General features: G+C 32.9%; 1 protein-coding gene across 2 annotated transcripts; it reads left to right on the top strand.

Annotated features, from left to right (window-relative positions):
- The first annotated feature begins 387 nt into the window (after nucleotides 1-387).
- On the top strand, nucleotides 388-22,331 carry LOC111004339 (citron Rho-interacting kinase). 2 transcript variants are annotated; one of them, XM_045631056.1, is made up of 30 exons: nucleotides 388-725; nucleotides 1,280-1,377; nucleotides 1,453-1,605; nucleotides 1,730-1,926; nucleotides 2,084-2,219; nucleotides 3,383-3,498; nucleotides 3,842-4,028; nucleotides 4,963-5,098; nucleotides 5,626-5,719; nucleotides 6,518-6,700; nucleotides 7,195-7,459; nucleotides 8,523-8,732; nucleotides 8,982-9,098; nucleotides 9,811-9,963; nucleotides 11,533-11,775; nucleotides 11,848-11,916; nucleotides 12,196-12,443; nucleotides 12,774-12,930; nucleotides 14,073-14,174; nucleotides 14,462-14,629; nucleotides 15,549-15,758; nucleotides 16,560-16,676; nucleotides 17,049-17,155; nucleotides 17,611-17,673; nucleotides 17,744-17,803; nucleotides 18,809-18,874; nucleotides 19,554-19,698; nucleotides 19,952-20,144; nucleotides 20,375-20,616; nucleotides 20,839-22,331. In XM_045631056.1, exons 1-30 carry the CDS (start codon nucleotides 521-523, stop codon nucleotides 21,910-21,912), a joined length of 5,514 nt encoding a protein of 1,837 aa, XP_045487012.1. In that variant the 5' UTR covers nucleotides 388-520; the 3' UTR covers nucleotides 21,913-22,331. The 2 variants fall into 2 exon arrangements, with proteins under 2 accessions (XP_045487012.1, XP_022131029.2); XM_022275337.2 differs by having other exon boundaries at nucleotides 2,084-2,255.
- The last annotated feature ends 783 nt before the right edge of the window (nucleotides 22,332-23,114 follow it).

Genomic DNA, 23,114 nt, shown 5'->3' with positions numbered 1-23,114 from the left:
AGCTGTAATTTATCAAAATTTAAAAATACATAAAATCAACGTAAAAGTACAACAAAGGAGGTTGCTACAGAATTCGACTAAGTACCTATATAATATTTAAGAATGATAATCTATGTATGATATGGCAAATCTTTTATTTTAGGAACATTATTAATTTATATTATGTAAAAAAATTATTATATTTTGCAATAATATAAACTAATTTAATAACTAAAATTATAAAACTATTTCTTTATTGATTTTTGTCTGGGGATTGAGGAGTAGGTTTATAAAGTGACAGTATCGTCAAGTCAAAAATTATGTTGTCGATTGTTAATATTGTTGAAAGCTGTCACAAAGGACTGTGACAGTGACACAATCATTTCAAATTTAAATTTGTATGCAGTATTTTAACGGTCACGTTAGTTAAAAACATTCAAAAATTGTAATCAAGATTGCTTTGAAATGCAATTTTAAATAAAGAATAATCAATTCTATAAAAGAAAGCATGCATATGAGTTTATGATAATTAATAAAAACGATGGAGCCCTCAAAAGATGCCATTGCTGTGCGTGTAACTCGTTTAAATCGTCAAATAACTGGTAAAGTGATAAGTGGTACCAATAGATTGAGCAGAAAGGTCGACCGAGAAACACTATTAGATGGTTTAACCGTTTTGTATGATGAATGCAATGAAGATCCAGTCAAAAAAGCAGATGATCTTGTTCGTGTTTTCGTCGACAAATGTAAGTGATGATGACCTTTGTGTGTACATGCGGCAAGCAGCTGCAGTTGGCAATGACCCTGACATATTAAAGAATGTGATCAAAAAGCATCAAATGATAATGCCTGTACTATTTTATTTTCCCCTAGCAATGTATGTATTTATGTATATGAAATATGCGGTTGCAAAATCAGCTTTATTTTTACTTTAATTCCTTTTTTATTTTGCCACATAATTATTTAATGTAATAGGAAAATTCTACAGTTAAAACTTAATCTTTTCTTTCATCTTATAACTAATAATAAAATAACCCACTAGTCAATTCAGTTCCAGTAGAAACAAAAAGGTTACCAAATGAACCTTATTGATTACATATACATACAGATATGTAAACAGTGTCATGCTAACTAGGTACGTGTGATTGTATGGTACATGAAACTTTTGTCTCAGATTATTCTTGTAACAGTTATAAAGACCAGTCTCTTCATAATATCCAAATTATCTCCAAATATGCCACTAACTATTATATTTTTGTTAATGTCTTAGTCTTTGTTATTAAAATGAATTGTTTTTCAGACCGAAGTGCTTTAGCGGATCTCCGCAGTGCTCGTGTTTGTGTGTCTGATTTTGAAATATTGCAAACTATTGGAAGAGGACATTTTGGAGAAGTACATGTAAGCATAAATTATTTATGATTTTAATTTTAATTATTTAAATGATTTTATAAAAGTTATCTATTTTGATGATAGATGGTACGTGAAAAACAAACAGGGGATGTGTATGCATTAAAAAGTGTTCGTAAGGAGCAAGCAAGGAAAAAAGTTTCAGGAGCAGCTGATGAGAGAGATATTTTAGCTTCAGCATCAGGCCAATGGATTCCAAAACTGCAGTATGCATTTCAAGTATGTATACTTACCCTAATATTAAGTAGAAATCCTTAAAATTGCACAAATTATACAGCCTTGCAATTTATATATATGTATATCATATTTATTAAGAATTAACATAAAATTGACATATTTTCAGGACAACAACAACTTATATCTTGTGATGGAATTATGCAACGGGGGAGACTTAGCTGGGTTCATATCTCGCTGCAGTCATCCCCTATCAGAAAGAGATGCTGCATTTTATGTTGTTGAAGTTGCTCATGCACTCAAAGCGCTGCATGGTATGGGCTTTGTTCATCGAGATGTTAAACCAGCCAACATATTAATTGATAGGTATTGTTACTTTATTTATAAAAACATAACTAAGTTTTAGCTTAATTTTCAATCTTTTAAACACTACACTTTTCATGTGTCTTACATGTGACAAAGAGATAGTTTGAGATTATTGCTCTTTACAAAATTAATTTAAAATATTTTCCTGTTATTTTAGGTGTGGCCACATTAAGCTAGGAGACTTTGGATCATGTGCGCGTCTATCTGAAGGTGGTTGTGTATCAGGAGGTACAGCTGACTACATAGCTCCGGAGTTACTCGCTGCTGCCGACTGCGCAAGCCACACACACACTGTCTGTCTGCAGTACTGCCACATTACTACTGCGCTTGTGGGTTATGCATAGATACAGCCTGATAACACTGGGACAGTTGCTTATAAAGATGTTAACAAATGTTACTATTAATGAGTGCTTTTATCTTGGTTTAAAGATACAAAATAAGTACAGGATAAAGTACAATATTAAATGATAATATTTTTAATTTGTGAAACTAGTTGCTATGTAAGAGGTAGTGACTGATATTTCTTATAAGATTTTATAAACCTTTATAAAGTTTTATAAAGGTTTATAAAAGGCTTCTTGAAAAAGATGTTACAACTAATATGATTGATTTAGAAATAGTAAACAACTTCCCATATGTTAATAGGTTCAGTATGTAGTTAGTTAGTTAACATAGAAGTAGATTTTGGAAACAAAAGCTTAGCATGTATAAACAATTAATTTTAAAATGTACTAACTTAGAAACTCGGTTACTTATTTAGTTGCTTATGTAGATGTAGCAATAACGATGTTAAACTAACCAAATTATTTTCTGTAGCAAAAGTGTAGGAAAAATGGTTTTTCGTTATCCAACTTTTCCCTTAACATTGACATGTATTTGTGTATTGCCAATTTAATTTTATTGTATGAGATCTTATTTTGGTCGCTAAAACAAAAATTAATTCAAAATCTAAATTTTTATTTGTCACTGACTATGGAATGGGAAATTATTCTTATCTGCGCCTGCGAACTTCGTTTCGCTTTAACATGATTTTTTTTCATATTCTACTTTTTAAGTAGCTAAACACCAATATATGGAATATAAATTTATGCTACCAATAGAAACTTTGCTTCTCCGGAATAGAAAAAACTAAATTTTTCTCAATAAAAAGCTTCATGAGAGTTCAAAGAATAAATTTAAATAAAAATTACTGGAATTGACCTGTCTTTGAGTTTTGAGATTATTTTGCGATTATTTTTTTTTGTATAGACTTGTTTTAAGCAATCAAAATATATTTTTAATATACAGGTTTTAATTAAAAAACTATTTGCTACGGAAAAATTGAATTTTGGCATTTATACTTCATAGATTCATATGGTAGATTTTTCATTATCAAGGCAAGTGATATCAGTTTCACCGGCGAAACCTGATCCGCCTCATACCACAATTAGCTTTAATATTTGTTTACTTGTTCCAGTCGGCATGTGATTATTGGTCACTAGGTGTGGTAGCATTTGAACTGGTTACGCTAAGAAGGCCGTTCTCATCCAGCGATGACGATTCTGTTGCACAAGTCCTTAGCAATATACAGAAGTAAGTTTATTTATAAGAATATTTATTATTATGATTCGTATTTTTGTATAATACTCACTGACCGGAAAGTTTAGAAGAAAAATAAAATATTTTAATAGGATTTTGTACTTTGGTTTTGTATAGACTAGATAAAGCAAAGTGACGTAGTGAAGTAGACGCATTTCTCCGGCTACTGAAATAAAATCGTTGATATCCAAATCCAGACAAGTCAAAGTTATTAAATGGTTATATTAACATGCGTTTTTATGTTAGTGTTGTAGAAAAACAATAGTTTGCCCATTTTATTCAACTTATATTTCAATGGACAACAGTTGACAAAATGTTTAACTCTATGTTATTCTAGATATGAACAGGATTCGAACCGAGAGCCTCCCTTCGACCCTCTACCAAACAATCCATCTACGATGTGGCGGGGCTTAGTGAGTGGATTACTGCGGGTTCAACCCGCGAGACGGTTCAACTACCTGGATACGTTGCGGCACCCGGCACTTGGCCATATAGCATTACACGCTGCCGCTATACGCGATCAGGTAATTTAAGAAAAACTATGCTTTTTGAATGCTTATGAATCTTATATCTTTAAACGAGCAATTCTTGTATATATATATATATATATATATATAATTGGAATCTCGGAATCGGCTCCAACGATTTTTATGAAATTTAGTATACGGTGGGTTTCGGGAGCGATTAATCGATTTAGCTAGGAAACATTTCTAGAAAATTTCTGTCATTTTATTTGTGTTTTATTAACTTAAACATAGAATTGCTTGTTTAAAGATATAAGATATGTCAAATAAAAACTTAAATATGAATATAATTATCTTTATTCGATAATTATATTCATATTTCATAATTTTATTAGTATGTAATTCGTAATTAAATAAAATTTCCAAAAAACACAACTTATTAAAAAAAATCCCGAGCAAGGTTCGGTCATCCAGGTACTTGAACAGGTCAAGCGTCGGTGATTTTTTTTTAAATTAGACATGAAAATTGAAGGTAAATCAGGGATAGCTGATAGACCTACCACCACAATCTATACTCGTGATTTTTAATTCCGTAGAATTCTGATAGTTATTATTTTTTGACATGCCAGAGATGGTAAACCTTTTTGGCTGGGCACAATTTCACAATATCTGAGTCTATATATACCTTTTATTTGTTAGTGAATGATTCCATTTTATTAAGTGTGATGCTCTACTTTAAAACTGATTATACAGCGAGTACTAATTACGGCCCTTTTCATCACAAACAGTAAAAACGCACAAGTTAAGATAACATTTTATTTTATTAAAAAAGGTTTAGTAAACCTGGAATTAGTAGGCAGCAATGCCAGCTAAAGAATAAAATTAAGTAATTAAAGTTAATTCGATATATTCGTGATATGGAATCAGTATCTACTGAAATTGTGCCATACATCCCAAAAATATTCTTTATCTAAACAATATTTATTTGTATTAGGTACCGCCATGGGTGCCAACTGTACGCGGCCCAGAAGACGCTCGATACTTATCTACGCCGGAAAAACAAAACCATCCGGTCAGTACGACGCCTTTTCGAACAAGACCGCCCTTCAATGGACAACTGCCTTTTGTCGGTAAGTTTACGCTCTATTCCCAAATTCTAGTTACATTTTCGATTTATAAGTGAGACATTATTGACCTACAATCTAAATCCCGATTACTTGAGAACTTATAAGAGTTTTATTGGTGTGAATATAAATGATATACATATATAGTTATTTAAATTAATAACCATTGTGTTATATCCGATATATCCGTATCAAATAGTCTCGGTCTAAAACACTCTCATAAATATTCTGTTAAGAAAATAAAAGCAAACAACATATATTTTGCTTCACAAATGTTCTAGTAAATATAACTAAAGAAATATTGATTATTGTCCATTGTTGATGAGCTCTATTGTTATTTCTGTATTATCGCATCGGATATCTATCATTTGTTTGTAAAAATTCTTGAGAGTGGAGTGTAACATAATCAAATATAAAATAAGTTTCATAGAAAAGTTAATGTGGGATCTTATAACCACACGCGATTTCGTCAGTGTTGCTAGTTTAGTTATTAAATGATAGTAGTAAAGAGGTTATAATGTATTTATTTTCAGGCTACTCGTATATTGCACCAGACGATAGCGAAGAAACTCTAAGCAGTTTCACGACTTCACACGATAGTACCGCTATTGATTTGGCTACGTTCAAGTAAGTACTGATATATTGTTTTACTTTTAAAGTTATTATTGTATAGACGTATATCCGGCTTCGTGCCCTATACTACTATCTACTACTACATCCGGAAAGATGTCTTTGAATAGTATACCTGACGTATGGCAGTTTATTTAAATTAGATTTTTAAAATAATAGTTTTGTATTGATGTTATTTATTTTAAAACATGTCTCCTCTTGAATAATAGACAATCGATAAAAACTGTTTGATACTACTTCATATGGATTTTGTTATAATAATCTACGCATTTAATACGGATATGTATATTAATAATAACGTGTATAAAATAAAAATAGCCTATATTCGAGTACTTCACTACTCTAAACTATAATAAGTCCATGTCATTTATGTACACTAGTACTCGACCTCCGATGGAGTGAAGGCTTCCAAATTGTTCTACTAGTCCCTTTTTCTCGCGACAATTTTCAATTTCTGCCCCGCTTCCCTTTTATTCCATCTTCCCAAGTTACTCGTGGGCGTCTTCTCTTAGGAGTCTTCTTGACCGGCCTATTTCCACTTTAACTTTTTTGTATGTCTTCTTTTATGTTTGTATCACAACGTTTTTAACGTATATAAGTTTCAATCGAAGAATGGAATGCTCCATAGCATTTTGGCATACTGCAATATTCTTTAATAGCGCCTTATTATAAATCCATTTTTAGATTATATGATTAGATTATATGATTAGCGTGGAAGTAGAGGTGTGTCCATGATAATTCTTTTTATAATTACATATAATTATTTCACACCTATATAACGTGTATATTTGTTAGATCGGCCGAAAAGTTGGCAACAATTCGCGCCAAAGAAATAACCTCTCTTCAAACCAAGCTCGCGTCGGCTGAGTGTGCGATCAGTGAGGCAGTTGAACGCGCACGCAGAGAAACCGAAGATGAAGCGGAACGTGTACGTGCACGTCTACAAGCTGATATCACGGCACTATCATTGCAGAACAAGTAAGTTTGTTGTCTTAATAATAGTTATAAGTAACTTAAGTAATTGTTGTGAAGTTGGTTCACGGTAATTATAGTTTTCCTCGCAACCAGTTTTGTATATAAGACTCAAATTGCTTTGTTGAAGATTTAAGTTTTGACGAAAATGAACTTTATTTACCTCTTCATTACTAAGGAATTCTTTTTCTGCTTCTTATGGTCAGCGTGATGCTTCAGTGACTACGTGTGATATACAGTTAAAAATCTTTTTATGTGTAGGAGTAGTGCCTGCACTAACCACATACCTGGGTCGCTTGTCTGCGCATTAATAGCGATTCCATTAAACAACTAATCGATTGAGTTAATCAATATTTGTCGCACTAAAGATGTAATACAGTTACAGAGTAGCGGCGCTGTGTTGTGCATTACTTTTTTCAGAAATCTCTAATATGATTACCACAATTATAAATTATAATTTTTTATTTATGTAATATAAAGTATCCAATTTTTTCCAATAGACGTTTAGAGCGGCAGATCGAGGTCGAGAAAGAAGAACGAATGGCCCTAGAGAGAACTAACCAAGAACTATGTTCTGGTGTAAAAGAACGCAGCAATGCAGAAATTAGAGCAGCAAAAGCCCAAGCTAATGAATTGCTAAGTGAAAGGAATATGTTAAAGGAAGACATGGAACGGCTTGAGGCAAAAGTACAGGAATTACAGAACGAATGCGCAAGCGCAGTAGCCGCGGCGGATACGGCCCGATCGCAGCATAAACACTATAAGGTAATTTGATAGTATAGTTCAAAAAACATTGAAAAAAAAAAATAAAAAAAAATAGAAAAAATAATAAAAAAATAATAAGTTAAGTTTATTAAGTTTCTCATGTAAATAAAATACTTCTGTTTTTGTAATGAGAAATAAAGTTCTTTAAACATTTTAATGTATAATGGAAATGAAATATTTAGTCAAGTTCAATCTCTGGGGACACTTGATACTTACACATTTCCTTACCTCGCCTATTTGTATTCACCTATTATTGTGAGTTTAAAGAATATATCACCTAAATTCATTTATATATATTGACTTTTTCTTGAGACTAATGCCAAGATAAGTATTTCAAAAATACATAAATGTTTGGAAAATATTACACTCGTATTTCGTTCACTAAATTGTAGAAACGTTTCTCAGGATGTCATACATAACGTGCAAGAGTTGCGCCATAGGTGGCTTACAGAAATCAATGTCAAGCCAATAGTGAGTTCTGTGTTAATGTAGCAGTAAACATATAGTAGAAATACCATAAATAAAATACGTAATATATATACCCTTGATCGAAGTAGGCTTAATTTTGAATAAAGGTTGTTAAAATTTATTATTTTTTATTATGTTATTATATATTTTGTTATGTTAACTAGTTCTTCCGTAGTATTTCTTTTACATTTCCCATAGTATTACATTATATTTATTTTCTTTTTTAGAGTTGCTTGTTGGGACCGCATCCCTAGTCCGATTCATTTGTTTAGTGCTTTTAATGTAATGCAATAAAATAAACGAATAAATACATTTAAAAGTAAAGTAGAATGCATTTGAAAGATGATTAATTGTTATTTCTGTAACTTTAATTGCTACAGTTTGAACAATTGTCTATGTTCAATATGCGATTGCAATACACGATTGTGATTTTGGCCGGCCATCCCGGCACCTGAATTTGTATATAGCTATATTCCCAGAAGCTTTAACATATAAAAATATCGTTGTAGTTTTAGTCAAATAGTATATGGATTGCACAAAGTTACGAATTATTGAAATAGGATACCTTTTAAAGACAAATTTTGTCGAATTGTAGGATACTATAGCGAAAGAGCGTGCATTACGTCGCCAAACAATAAGCGGTAGTGACGTAGATACGGCGCGTTTAGTCGCCGCTGAAGCTAACCTTGCGCGGGAACAGCGAGCCAAAATAGCGCTTGAAGAGCGTCTCGCAGCAGCCAATAGTGACATAAATGACCTACGAGGAGAATTGGAATATGTCCGCGAATGTCTTGAACAATCTCAGGTATGTAAAAAACATATCTGGATAAATATTTACGTTTATCATTTCCTATGATTACGAAACATTGTTTCGCAAAGATTCAAACCACATATATTACCTAAGTATTATAAAAATATGTGAAGTTTATTTTAATTCTCTAGATAAGTTTTAGTAATATATTGTTCATTATTATACAGTTCATATATAGATCGGATTATCTCAAGATATTTTAGATAATTTATTTTTAATTTTCATATTTGTTTTTCATTATAGAATTCAACTCGCGAAAAAGATCGTATAGCTGAGGCAACCAAACATGAACTAAATGAGCTCCAAGTTCAGTATGCGCAGGAGAAAATGAGAGCAACTTCATTTGAAGCGCAGGTTCAGGTGAGAAATAGACGTTACATTATTTAAAATATGACTTATGTACTAAACATTTAGGATTAAGTTATTTTTGCTATTTTGTGTAACAGGGATATTTACTTACTATTTATACTTTTGTTAGCTACTTATATGTAGGATAACTAGCAGACTCAGCCAAGCGTTTCTCTGGCTAAGGTTTTTGTTATAGTAGTAGTATTAAGCTATTCAAGGGAAACGGTAGGAGAACTGATGTGAAAGGTAGATAGTTTATGTGAAACGTTGGTACTTTTAACACAGCGCCATCTGTTAGAATTGTATAAAATAATAAATAAATAATTTGCAATAAAATGAAATTGCGACTATAATAAAAGATCTAAGCTATCCTATCTCTTAAGTTGGACCAGACTGCTCATGGTGTGCCAATTTAATTTAAAATCGGTTAAGTAGTTTAGGAGTCCATCGTGGACAAACATAGGAGATTTATATATATTAAGAAGGTAATTCCAGCTTAGCGTGAAATCAATACAGATCCCTACATTATTATTCTGAATCCCGTAAAATATCAATTACGATATGAATTTTGAATTCACCTACCATGCAATTCCAAGTGATGTTGAGATACAGTGCCACAGATATAAATTTATATCTGTTTTAGAAAAAAAGGTATTCCCGACAATCCTGAAACAACAAGCTTATCCTAATATAAATAAACAAAGATATTCTTTATTTCGAAAAGGAATTAGAACGTGGAATTTCTGAAGCGGCGAAACGCGAGGTATCGTTAGAAGAACTGAGCAGTAGGACGGAATCTCGTCTTCAGCAACGACTTGAGGCGGCGGAAGCGAAGGCCGCGTCCGCAATGCGCGAAGACGCTAGACATAGAGAAAAGGTGAGTTATTAGGAAAAAAATATTATGAGATTTCAACTAATAAAAACTGTGTAATTCTCGGAGCAAACGAGAAATTGGTGTAGTATATAAAAATTAAATGAAATAAATTAAAGAAGTTATAATTTGATGCGTAAAACGGAACGTCAATGTTATTTTCAAAGCTTGTATAAAATTCTTTTGTTATTCATAAGATCGCGTTTTAAAATTAATTCTTCGTTATTATTTGAATTTAACAGAATCGCTTTAACAATTATTTATATACATTTCTGAGTCTTATAGTACATATTACAAAGGCTAGTCGACGCTAACCTTCTCTGCTTTTAAGGCACGTTTATTGGAACTCTTTATAAATAATTGAGGTATATTAATGTGCACAGCGCATAACATATATTTACAAAAAATATATTATGTCGTTATCTAAACTCACATCAAGAAAAATTATTGACAATTTTGAATAAGATAAGATGCACTTGTGCAATTTAAGATGTAGTACTTTACGTTGAGATATGAATTTGATAAATTATCTCGCGACAGATAACGTTCGATCAACACTATATAGTTACATAGAAGCTAGCATAACAACACAGCCTCTTTAATTCTCTTTTCGTAGTACTTAAGTGTAGTCGGGAAATGCTATTATGGATAACATTATTGTAATTGAGTTCAATCGGAAACATGTTGCAATTACATGTAAGTTTCTTATATTATTACTCTTGAGTGTTCTCAAATTATGTCAAAAATGTTAAGATATTATTTTTCGTATAAAATATATAACAATGTGTCGTGAATATAAGAAATGGTATGGGTGGAATACCACATACCCTTGCTAGTTTCGGGAGCAGGAGATTCATAAAAGTATTTTCACCTCGTATATAAAAGAAGCATATTTGTGAGAAATAAATGTACATCTAACATAGAATATGTAACATTTTTACATGTTAGATACATAAAGAAGAACACAGAAGAAGAATAAAGAAACGAACACTATAAAATCTTAATCAGATTTGTAAGAATAAAAAAATAATGAGAAGGAATATAATCTGTTGTTGCTACGTAAAGTTGGGTTTAAAGTCGTATCAAGATCTTATTCAAAGTAAGAATAGAAGACTTATTCAATATCTGTAATGACTATTTACTTTGTCAACAAACAATTAATCACCCCTAATGATTAAACATCCCTCATTAGCGATCTAATATAAATATTTCTAATAACCATCTGATAGATCCGGTAATGAGTTCATTTTGGGACGTACTGGGAGCACCTTCTGTTTCGATAATAATTGAAATGTGACTTGATTATTCGTTTTGTGTAAATTTTTCTGAATAACAAAGAGTAAGTACCATTGTGTACTATCCAATAAAAATTCGGCGATTTTAAATAAAAATTTACGTCTAACATTTAAAACTCCTTGCAAGTACTACGTAATTATTAATGATTATTACGCAATTTGAGTGAATGCTATATAATTAAAGCATATATGTACAATAAAAATAAAATATTATTATATATATATATAAATGTTGTTTGTAGTATAAATATTAGTATATTTAAATTATCGTTATCCATAGGTTACAACCCTAGAACAGTTGGTTCGACAACTCGAGCGCGAAGTCAGTGCTATGGAGAACCGAGCCTGTGTAAGATGCACGGCTCATGCTAATGATGTTAATGCTAACGCAGCCACCAATACATCCGATGGTGACATTAGATGTGATACAAGAAGCGATACGGAGAGTGTAGTGGATTGTCAGCTTAATGTGCATGTTTCGGTATTAAAGGAACAGTTGGAAAGGGCAGAAGCGCAGTTACAGGTTTGTATACTTTACTTTTTATTTTTCTGTCTATTGTTCTGTCTATTAACATAAACACTACATTTTTTTCAGGCACGCGCCGATGAAATTGCGACTCTACGTCAAGAGGCCAGAAGTGCCAATCTTGCGAGATGGAGGAAGGTACAATAAATTTAATGATATATATATATAGCTTTAATGAATTTAAATGAAATATAAATTCCAATATTAAATATACTTTATACATCTCATATATAAAGAGTTCGAAATGTAGTAAGTAATATTATTTGTAATTTATTTATTTAATCTTTAGGAGTCAGCACGATTAATACGATATTTAATGTGGGATTAAAAAATATATATTACACAAGTCTTAATAGTTATTTGACAGTTACTATTATCAAAACGATATATGGTAAAAGTAAAAATATATGTTTTTAGGAAAAAGAATTCAACGATCTTTCTCTGGACGCTAAAGTAACTGCGCGTGATTTAAAACGCGCGGAAGAGCGAATAGCAACCTTATCACAAGGACGCAAAACTGCTGAAGAAAAAGCGGGCAAGCTAGAGAAAGAGATAGCGACATTGAAACCGCAGTACGAGCAAGCGAAAAAGGATATGGAGAAATATAAGGAACAGTTAGAAAAGATCCAGAAGACTCATGACATACTTCAAGCGGAAGTTGATAGGTAAGTTAAAAAAGTATGTTTATCAATTCGATTAATAAAATACTAAAATTCATTAATACAAATGTAGGTATTAACTTTGTCGATTCCGCGTACATAAATCTTCACACGCGTGTGTGTAATAACTAATAATTAAAAAAATATATATTTTGAACTACAAATGGCTGAGACCTGAAAAAACTCAATATTTATCATAATTTGCCCAAACAAGTGCATATGAATGTTCTTCGTATTTTTTTGTGTTTGTGTTGTAATATCTCTCGTTAACATTGCTTATTAGTAATAAGGCCGTTGTACTTGGAGTTTAGATGTATAATTTTGTTAACATTTAAGGTCTCGAAATGATATCCGCAAGTTGCGTAGTGAAGTACAGTACAGTGAAAAACGGAGGATGCATGCTGAAGAGCAAGAAGAATTATCAGCTCGGGAGAGAGGCCAACTTCGTGATGAACTGGCTCCGTTACGAATGCAGAACAATGAATTAATTATGGTAAGAGTTCATACTGTGTGGAAAAGATAATGGGAGTTTGTACTGTGGACTCAGTTTCCGCAATTAAACGCCAATTTGGTTCGTTGTGCGTAAAAAATAATAGGAATAAGAAGAGCGCTCTGAAAACCCTTAGAAATCTAACTTTTTGCAGTTGCAAAAAAACTAATTAAACCATTTTTTTTTGATATTCGTTTGACTTACCAATTCCTTAAAGTACAGTAATACTTTTACATTAATTGTAACATCAATTAAAATAATTGCAGAGGCTCAAATGAAACAATTAAAAAAATACTTGGAATTAAAAACCAGGCCTAAAATTATTTACTGATCATAGGATAATACAATAGTTAAAAACCAACCATTGTTTATTGTTTATATTTTTCATGACGTCTTTGTTGATATTTATCAATTCATTGTATGAAGAAATTTATACAACCTTCTCCAATGCCGTTTGAGTTGTATTTAGTTTCAATTCGGCAGCCGTCTACGACAAGAGATTTTGTATCTTAACTTCTCATATCTAGTAATAGGTTTTTCGGTTTTTTTTTTGAGATTCGAATAATTATAAATGATGCTTTAAAAAGGTTTTATAAAATTATGGATGATTTTCGACGTTTCGGAAAGCCGGCAGTGTGGCCTAAGCCAATGTATTTGCGTATACGTGGACGTTCCTTACAACGTATGAAGGTGGCATTACTTAGTGATTTATTAAGGGGCCGCTGTAATGCAATAGATGCGTCTCTTTCAGCCTTACATGCTTATTTGTCGGCTGTGAGTATATAGGCAATATCCTTGTGTATTAATGAAATGTTTGAATACAATAACAATCGTGCGCATCGAATGCGTTTGTTTTTAAACTTTTAAATGTGTTTAATATAATTTGATAGGTGGGTGTTTAAATATTTTGTTATTGAAATGTGTAGGATTGCACAAAAGATTAGTCAGTTCTTCTTACCCGCTCTACGCCCTTGACTTGCGAACTGTTGAACATTAATTTAATTTGTTTTTCTTAACGTTCATAAGTGTAAAAGTTTACCTATGTGAATAAAGATATTTTGATTTGATTAAAATTATCTTTGGTGTTTAATAGGTTATATTATTTTCCTATGGGAATCTAGTTTATATCCGATTTAACTTTACAGAATAATAAAGCTCTGCAAGAAGCGTGTGGCCTATTGGAAGAGCAGTTGACGGACCTTGAGAAACTCGCCGACTTACATGAGCTGAAGAACAAGGATCTCGAGGTAAATAGAAGAGACCTAAATTACTATATTCATATATGCCTATGTTTCAGTCCAATCGTAGATTATATTTACTTAAGTCAAAGTTCCATTTACCATATATTTTTAGATATAAGTTATGATACACGCAAACGCAGTGCGTATATTCGATCAAACCAAATTATATTATCGTTACATCTATAAAATCACGGAAAAAGTAAATTTATTATTTATTTATTGGTAAATAAATTTTACAATATTTTTAGTATTTAAGTTAGTAATTCTAATTAATGTGTACTTTATATTTATAGAGTGAGATGCTACGACTGCGTACGGAGTTAGAGACATGTCGTTGTCGCGTAGCCGAGGCTGAACGGCAAAATGCTGAGAAAGCCCTCACTATCAGCCTGGCCTCGCAGCGAGAAGACGAAGCCAGGGAACAACTTGAACAGGCGAACGCGCAGATCGATTTCCTAAAGGTAAGCGATTTCTTATTCTATTAAGAGGTTATACATTCATCTCATTTTTCTCAGAATTTTAAATGTCTCGTTTGTTACGATATGCAACTTGATATCTGGTTAAAATATATATAAAAACTACTTGTGTATAACATAAAAAGTCGATTCACAGCACTCCATGTAATCGTGTAAATAATAGAAGTGATTATAATAGATAAGTAATCCAGGCAATCTTGTAAAGGACGTTATTTGTAGGTTATTCTTACCACGGGACGTGCAACTGTACTAAAGACAAATGAAACTTATTATAATTACTATACTATAAACAATGAAACTAGTCATAAAATCATCATCAATCAATCAATCATTGCCATCCAACAATTCATAAATTAATTAAATAATGAACCGAAATTCGTTTTCATCAAGTGTGTCAGCTACACTACAGCTAATATAAAATATGTATAATTAACAAGTACTGATTATGTGTGTTTATTTATTTAAACAATAACAATTATTAATTATATTAAACAAGTCGAGGCTTTAATATTGGTCTTTGTATGTCCGGGCTGCGCGATACAAAACTCGCATCGTTGATGTTGATGTGAGAAGCATGCGAAACAAAAAACAGTATTAAATATTTTAATACACATATAATAATTAAGCCTACGAGTAGTTGTGTCAAATCTATCTGAGAGGAATCTTTTTTTATCTGATATAATAATAATAATAGCCTTTATTCAGATACCTTTTACATTATATATTTTGTATACATTTAAACAAAATTTCATTTTAATCTAATTCTGGTGCATCTGTGTGCCCTTTTTTGGCAAAGGCCTTCTCCAAATCCCGCCATTCCTCTCTGCATTGTGCCACTCTCTGCCATGTACCAACTGCCGTTTCTTTAATGTATCTGATATAACAACTTCTAAAATATTTACAGGATCGTCTAGAAAACAGAGAAGTGCTAGTATCGGATCTGGAGTCCCGTGTAGCAGAACTAGAAAGCGCCTGCGCAGGTCACGAGGCCGCGTTGACGTCAGCCGCTCGTCGCTTGCGCGATTTGCAAGAAGAGAGTACGGCTCTACGCACGCGTGCGCTTAATGATCACGCACGCGCGCTCGCACTGCAGGCCAATCTTGATGCTGCACAGGTAATAATACTTGGATTTTTTAAACGTATGATACAATTAATAATGGTTTAGAATCTACTTGGATTTTTTATTTACGTATGATACAATTAATAATGGTTTAGAATCTACTTGGATTTTTTTATTTACGTATGATACAATTAATAATGGTTTAGAATCTACTTGCATTTTTTTATTTACGTATGATACAATTAATAATGGTTTAGAATCTACTTGGATTTTTTTATTTACGTATGATACAATTAATAATGGTTTATAATCTACTTGGATTTTTTATTTACGTATGATACAATTAATAATGGTTTATAATCTACTTGGATTTTTTATTTACGTATGATACAATTAATAATGGTTTAGAATCTACTTGGATTTTTTTATTTACGTATGATACAATTAATAATGGTTTAGAATCTACTTGGATTTATTATTTACGTATGATACAATTAATAATGGTTTAGAATCTACTTGGATTTTTTTATTTACGTATGATACAATTAATAATGGTTTAGAATCGTCCTTAATTATGTATATAGTAATTAATATCTCACTATTATAGTACAGTCCTCTTCAGATTCAATTTAAATAGCATCGGTGATAATTAATTAACTGCGAGCATGAGTTTGATTCCTGTATACAAAAACATATACAATTACAAAACAATCGTAGATATTGCTGCCCTTTACCAGACACAATACAGGGTACATAGTAATATGTTACTCTTGACACAATTGTACATCGGCTTAAAAGGGATTATTCTCAATTTACAGTCCATACTTAATTACTGGTCTGGCATTTAATTAACAGGAAGAGGCAAATGCGGCTAGCGAAGCTCATGAAGCAGCAGGCGCGTGGTGGCGCACCAGAGAGACCAAAGCCGATGCTACTATACGTCAGCAGGCCAAGCTTATTGACTTTTTACAGGTAAATTAGTTTATGTAATAATTCAGATTTAAAGCCGTAATTTTTGTATGTTTCAAGTTTTTTAATGTTTTTCAATCAAGTCCTTCAAACGTCCTTTTTATGTAATGTTCCCAGATCGTTAGGTATTTAAACAGCAAACAGTAGGAATCCTATCCTATTCCGCATGATAAAGTTTTTATTTTATTCCCAAAATAGGATAACGCCATCTTGTTGTATATGATCGACTAATTGAATAGAAAAAAAACATAAACATAATGTAAAATATATTATTTACGTCCTGTGTTGATTTTTTGTGTTGGTCTACATTTTACCTTTACTCTAAGATTATTTCTCTCATAAATACATCACGAAGTAACACTATATATATTTCAGGCCAAAGTTGAGGAAGCTGGCCGGAAGAAGTGTTCGTTAAGCAACAAACTATTTGGCCGTTCGGGTCGCCGCACGGCCGCCTCGCCGCCTTTACTCAGAGTTAATAGGTAAACAATAATAATAAATTTGTTAATTAAATTATACACTACACTTTTCTTTATTTGGTTGATAGTCTTTATAGTATACAAGGCCATCTGATAATGAAGTACACAAGAGTCTATAATAATTATATAGACTTTTAATTCCCTAACTCTTCGAAAGTCACTTTATATATTTTCACTCCAGTATATCTCGGAGTTCAGTGTGCCTCTTGTCAAAGGCCTGCTCTAACCCTTTCCACTCTTCTCTATCTTTTGCGACTCTTCTACACAAGGGTCTAAGTAAACTGTAAATAATTACTGTAATAAGAACTATGTTGAAATCATGGTTATGTTGTATATTGGTTTAACAAATCTAAAAATTGTTATATTTTTTACGCAAATTATTTATATATGTATATTTGTTTCATATATGAATAGTTGCTATATATAGCACTACTATAATTGAAAACTATTTATTTCAGAGAACTACGGGAAGAAGTAGAAAGATTAAGAGCAAAGTTGTCGGCAGCTAATATTTCAGCAAAGTAAGTTGACTACTTAAAAATTATTTGTAAAAATTATATATTAACTCTCTAATCATCTATCTCTTTACAGTTTTCCACCTACGCCACGAAGAGAGAGATCTGAAGTTAAACCAAAGAAAATTGCAAATGCGTAAGTTAAGAATATTTCTTCTTTTTAGTTAAGTTGATTTTTTTTATAGAACAAGGGGCAAACGGGCAGGAGGCTCACCTGATGTTAAGTGATACCGCCGCCCATGGACACTCTGGTATCTTGCGCTAGTCTAAAAAGTTCTTCGGCGGATGTGATGCCGGTTCATTTTTGTACGTTCCGCAACCACGAATTCTGCCTTTTCAGTCTGTCTTGCCTTGAATTTTATTCATCTTTATGAGTTACAAGTCGTATAGAGGATGACGCAAAACGGGTCCAAATCCAAAGCGACTTTCCGTATTTTTTCTCTTTCAGTCATCTCTAGGTCCATGCGACGATAACACCACATCTCAAAAGCTTATCAAAAGCGAGGAACCGTTTTTTTAATAATCAATGCATCACAGCCGTTGTATGCTACCAGCCAGATCTAACAGTGTAAGAAACGGATTCTCAGATTGATACTCATGTGGCGACAACATGGTGCTTTTTTTTCAGTTTATGAAAAAAAGCCCGGGCCATTTTGATTCGTGATTTAATTTCTTGGTAGGAGTCCTATGTTACATTTATCCATGAAAATAATATTAATACTTGTATAGCCGCATGCAATAAAGTCAAGCTTAAGATTATTTACTATTCAAATAGACCTTCCGTATTTGTTATATAAGATTAAACCCAAATTCAAACTTTGCTAACTGCGTTTGCTATTAAGCACTCGAAGCGTTGACTTCTTTTAAATGTATTTAGTCGTGGCCCTATGTATCCGTTTAAAAGTTACTATGTTGCCTGGAAGAGATATTAGCGATAAGGCCGCCCGTTGCATTCCTTGTAATATTTATATATTGTGTTATTTGTGTTTCTTTGCAACGAAGTGTGAATTAAGTAAAATAGTCAAGTTTTTTTCATGGAAGTATCTGCTGTTTTACATTTTTTGGTTAACTGAGATAATAGTATACAGTCATAATTGCTAATATAATAATAACGATGTTTACTTTTATTTTTCTATTACAGAACAATGAGTTTTGATCTGAATCATGAGTCCGATCCACCTGAAAAGGATTCTTTGCTTGTTATTTGGTAAGTTTTATACTATATTTACGTAGTAATTAAATCCTTTTACATAAATGTCATGTATATATAAATTTACTGATATTTTAATGTCCTTTATTATAAAATAATTCTTATTATATTTATAAATTGAAATCCATGGCAATGTAGATTGTATTTTGTAAATTTTTAAAATTTATTTTCATTGGTTAAAAAATATTTCAGAGTAGACAGGCATGTGCTTATGTTTATAACTACAGATTTGCGTTCCTATTTCCTATATCAGTTTTTCAAGACATGTTTTATTTCATATGTACCTAATGCATCATAAAAGTTATATACATAATACATATATGTATTATCTCAATTTTCTCCTTTTTCACATATTATTATGATATGAAAAAACCATATATGCTTTATTGGACGTCGATAGCTAAACGTCCGTACGTATGAATGGTCAAAATTGTATTCTAAGAGTCTGTTTCACAATGTCCGGATAAGTTCCAAATAAGCTATTTATTACTTATTTGTAGGATAAACAGTATTTTTGCGTTTCACGACTGTCAGATAGCGCTATTTGTCATGAAATACCAAGTATCTCATTCGGAACTTTTTATATTTCGATTAATTTATGTGTTGCATAGCTTATTGGCACTTTATCCATACATTGTGAAACAGGCCCTAAATCGCATAAATCTTTATCTTTTAGGAATGACGGTAGTCGCGAACGCATGATCGCTCGATACTGCGATGCTGCGCTCGTACTCACCAACGGTCAGAGAGAGTTGCGGGCGCACCTTCATGCCACGAACGCACTTGACTTGCCGCACAATGAGGCTAACAGAGCGTTTACTGTGAGTATACGTTAACTTTGAGATCACCCGATTATTTATTTCCAAGGATCTTTTAATTGTAAAGAAAATATGATTAGATTTTAGGTCTACCTTCTTCTTCTTCTTGGTACACACATAAGGTCCATTTCACACTGGCACTTAGATCACGACAACATCTACAATCTTTAATATTTATTTTAAAATCGTTATTACTTTTCCAAAAAATTGTGTGTTTAGCAGAATAAACAGTTGCAAATTTTGATGTACGTTATAGCTACGCCTAGAGCACGCAGTAGCGGGCGGGGATACATGCACAGTGGTGTGTACAAGTATACCGGAGCGTAATGAGTGGGTGTCACGCCTGACGTCTCCAGTAGTACATTCGGGGTATGCGCCTGCGTCACTTGCGGACATGGATAATGCCCCCACTTCTGCGCTCTATGTCGCGCCTAATGTGATTGCTATTGGTAAGTCAATTGTAATAATTGTTCTATATATAATCATTTTGAACCTTCCATCTTCATCCTAAGTCATCTATCTGCGTCGAGAGAATTTGTTTCGTTTCTTAGTCTGTTTTATTTTTAATTTTTATAACACGGGATATTCTTAAAGCTTTTCAGGAATTAATGAGAGTTGTAAAGCAAAATCGTACTTACTTTTAACAAATTTTTAATTATATAATCCCATTTTATTACAGGTCATCCAAAAGGCCTGCGCTCTCTTCGCGGACCAGTACGTATAGAGTGGGAGGGAGATAGCGCTATTGAAACCGTATCCTGTCTCGCTCAGTGCAGTGGACGGGCGATCCTCGTTTGCGGTGAATGTGTTGTTCACGCGGGATTATTGAGTGTGGGTTCGGCATTACGAAGAGCAAGCACTCTTAGACCGAGCTTGACTGTGAAGCGTATGATGATTGATGGCAGGCCGCATCTGATACAAGTGAGTTTTTATTATAAATATACTTCTGTAAACATGTTGAGGACAAGGTCTTATTTTGTCTAGAAATATGCTTGTAGCAATGTCGATTTATTGTATAGTTTCTTCATAGGTACATGTTTGGTTTGGATAACAGATAGTATACATTTGAAGGCTCAAACAACAGTCTGAGTTTGTACTCCGATTGATTTATTAAATATTTTATAATTTTCATTCTCGTTACAGACAATCTCAGGAGACGCGGAAAGTGATATCTGCGCGGCGATAGCGTGTGGTAGACGCGTATTCCTTCTGAGATACGAAGCATCGGAAGCCGAGTTCAAAGTTATCCGCTCTCTGACCATAGATCGACCCGCAGAATCCATACTTCTAACCTCGAGAACAGTTTACATCGCCGGCGAAAAGCCTCTCAAACTTAAACTACCCGCAGGCGCGCTAGAAACCTTTGCCATGGACGACCTCACAGTTTCTGCGGCAGCCAAGAAACATCTACCACCCAAAGCGATAATACTAATCAAAGAGAATCCAGTGGAAATCCTACTGTGTTACGCAGAATGCGGCGTCTTCGTGGATGAGAACGGTAGAAGATCTCGCAACGAGGAGCCAAAGTGGAGTCCCGCAATCCGAAGCTGGGAGTTCGTCAGTCCATTCCTATATGCAGTGGGAGAAGATAGAGTCACCATAATATACCTAACAGAAGAAGCTTACAAATCCCCACCTTGCACCTGTGATACAACATCCATGGCATCTTCTGGATCCTCTTGCTATGCACCAGAAATATTTAACTACAAAGTCAAAGACCCAATGCTTATCGGGAGAGCTCCAAACGGAATAATAATAAGTTCCAAAACAGATAATGGATACCAAGTGTCAATAGTGGAAGGGATGGCTGCCTTTAAAAGTATTGGGGCTTCGCTCGAGTCCTTAGCGACCATTTCAAAAGGATCGACGAACGACCTAACGCAATCCTTAAACGACCTCTGCCCTCAAAATGATTCGCAAGAAAGTGTAGAATTAACCACAGGATTTCTGGCCGATATCAGGAATAGGGCGAAACAGTTGCGGAACAAAAATAGACTGGAGATGCAATCTATGCAGGCGTCTGACGATATTATTAAAGAGATTTTAACAACTGAAGTTGGAGTTAGGCGTCCTTCGAACGGACGGAGATCGCCTGTTATTTCGGAGTTTGATTCTGATACGGAGACTGAGAGTGAGGGCGGGACTGGAACTGGGACTACTAAGTGTACCGCTGATGTATGTGGAGAGATTTTCGCGAGACAAGTGCGATTTAATTAAGAAAACATGAAACCAACACATGCACAATTAGATTGCATGAGTAAACAAATCTGAGGCATTGAATTGGTGATAGGTGATCTGGATAACCCTAAAATTCCACCTCTAAAGTTGTACTATTAAACATCTCTAAACTTCTGCTAGCTAAATGAGCGGCATTTATAGGTAAAGGGGATATTAATATAAATATCCAATTTAGTCATTTTATACTTACCACACGTATTTATTAATGTTGTAGAGTTAAGTTTTAACTGCTTGAAATAATTGTACTTATGATTTATTTTAATAGTAGTTGCATATATTTTTAGAAAGAAACTTTCTTAGTTTTGTTTAGATTTAATTTATTAATTAGTTTAACCTTTGCTTGCCTAAACTGCAAAATGTGACATAAATAATAAATTACATATAAATGTTTTGTATTATATATACTGTGATTTGATAAATATTTGGATTTGGAAATAATTTGTATGTAACAATATTACTGATGTAATGTTTAATTTAATTTTCATTAAAATAAAACTTCCTTTTAAACTTGGCGTTTTTATTTCATAATATACCATTTATCTACTGTAAATGTAACTGTGTTCCTTACTTGTGATTGTTTACATTCAAATATTAGATTAAAATAAAAAGGAATCTAAGTATTTTAACTCTCTAAGTACTTTTCCCATCTCTATCCTTTATGTTGATAATATCATCGTGTACCTTATAGATCACAAAATATTTTATTAAATTATATTTCACAGCCTCTTCAAATCTCTGTAAAAGACTCCATGTAGTTTTTTCGATAGTTGCCTTAAAAATATAAATTAATAACCACACACAAAATGAAAGATTTAAAGTATTATTTTTTACTCAGAATACGCTCGCAGTCAGTCGGCTAAACCTTGCCGGCCCATTTTCTAAACAAACAAACACTAAAAAAATTCGTGCTCTACATTATATACAGTTGATAAAACTTTGAAGATATTTTGGTGGTATCTATATCGCCATTTTAGCGCAAAATTGACAACGACCTGCCACCTTTGATAGCGTGGTACTCGACTACCATATACATATTTTTTTTTCACGCGCTCTGAGTGGGACCAGTCTGAGCGATAGATAGTACGTTTTTAACCAAATACTACCATTGATATTATACACAGAATTGTTTATTTATATTTCCAATTCAAGGGAATTTGTATCTCTCTTAAGTTGTTTGTAAT

Source organism: Pieris rapae, chromosome 14 (assembly GCF_905147795.1).
Source record: "Pieris rapae chromosome 14, ilPieRapa1.1, whole genome shotgun sequence".
Taxonomy (NCBI): Eukaryota; Metazoa; Arthropoda; class Insecta; order Lepidoptera; family Pieridae; genus Pieris; species Pieris rapae.
Note: the sequence above shows the minus strand (reverse complement) of the source record. Positions and strands in the feature narration are given on the sequence as shown.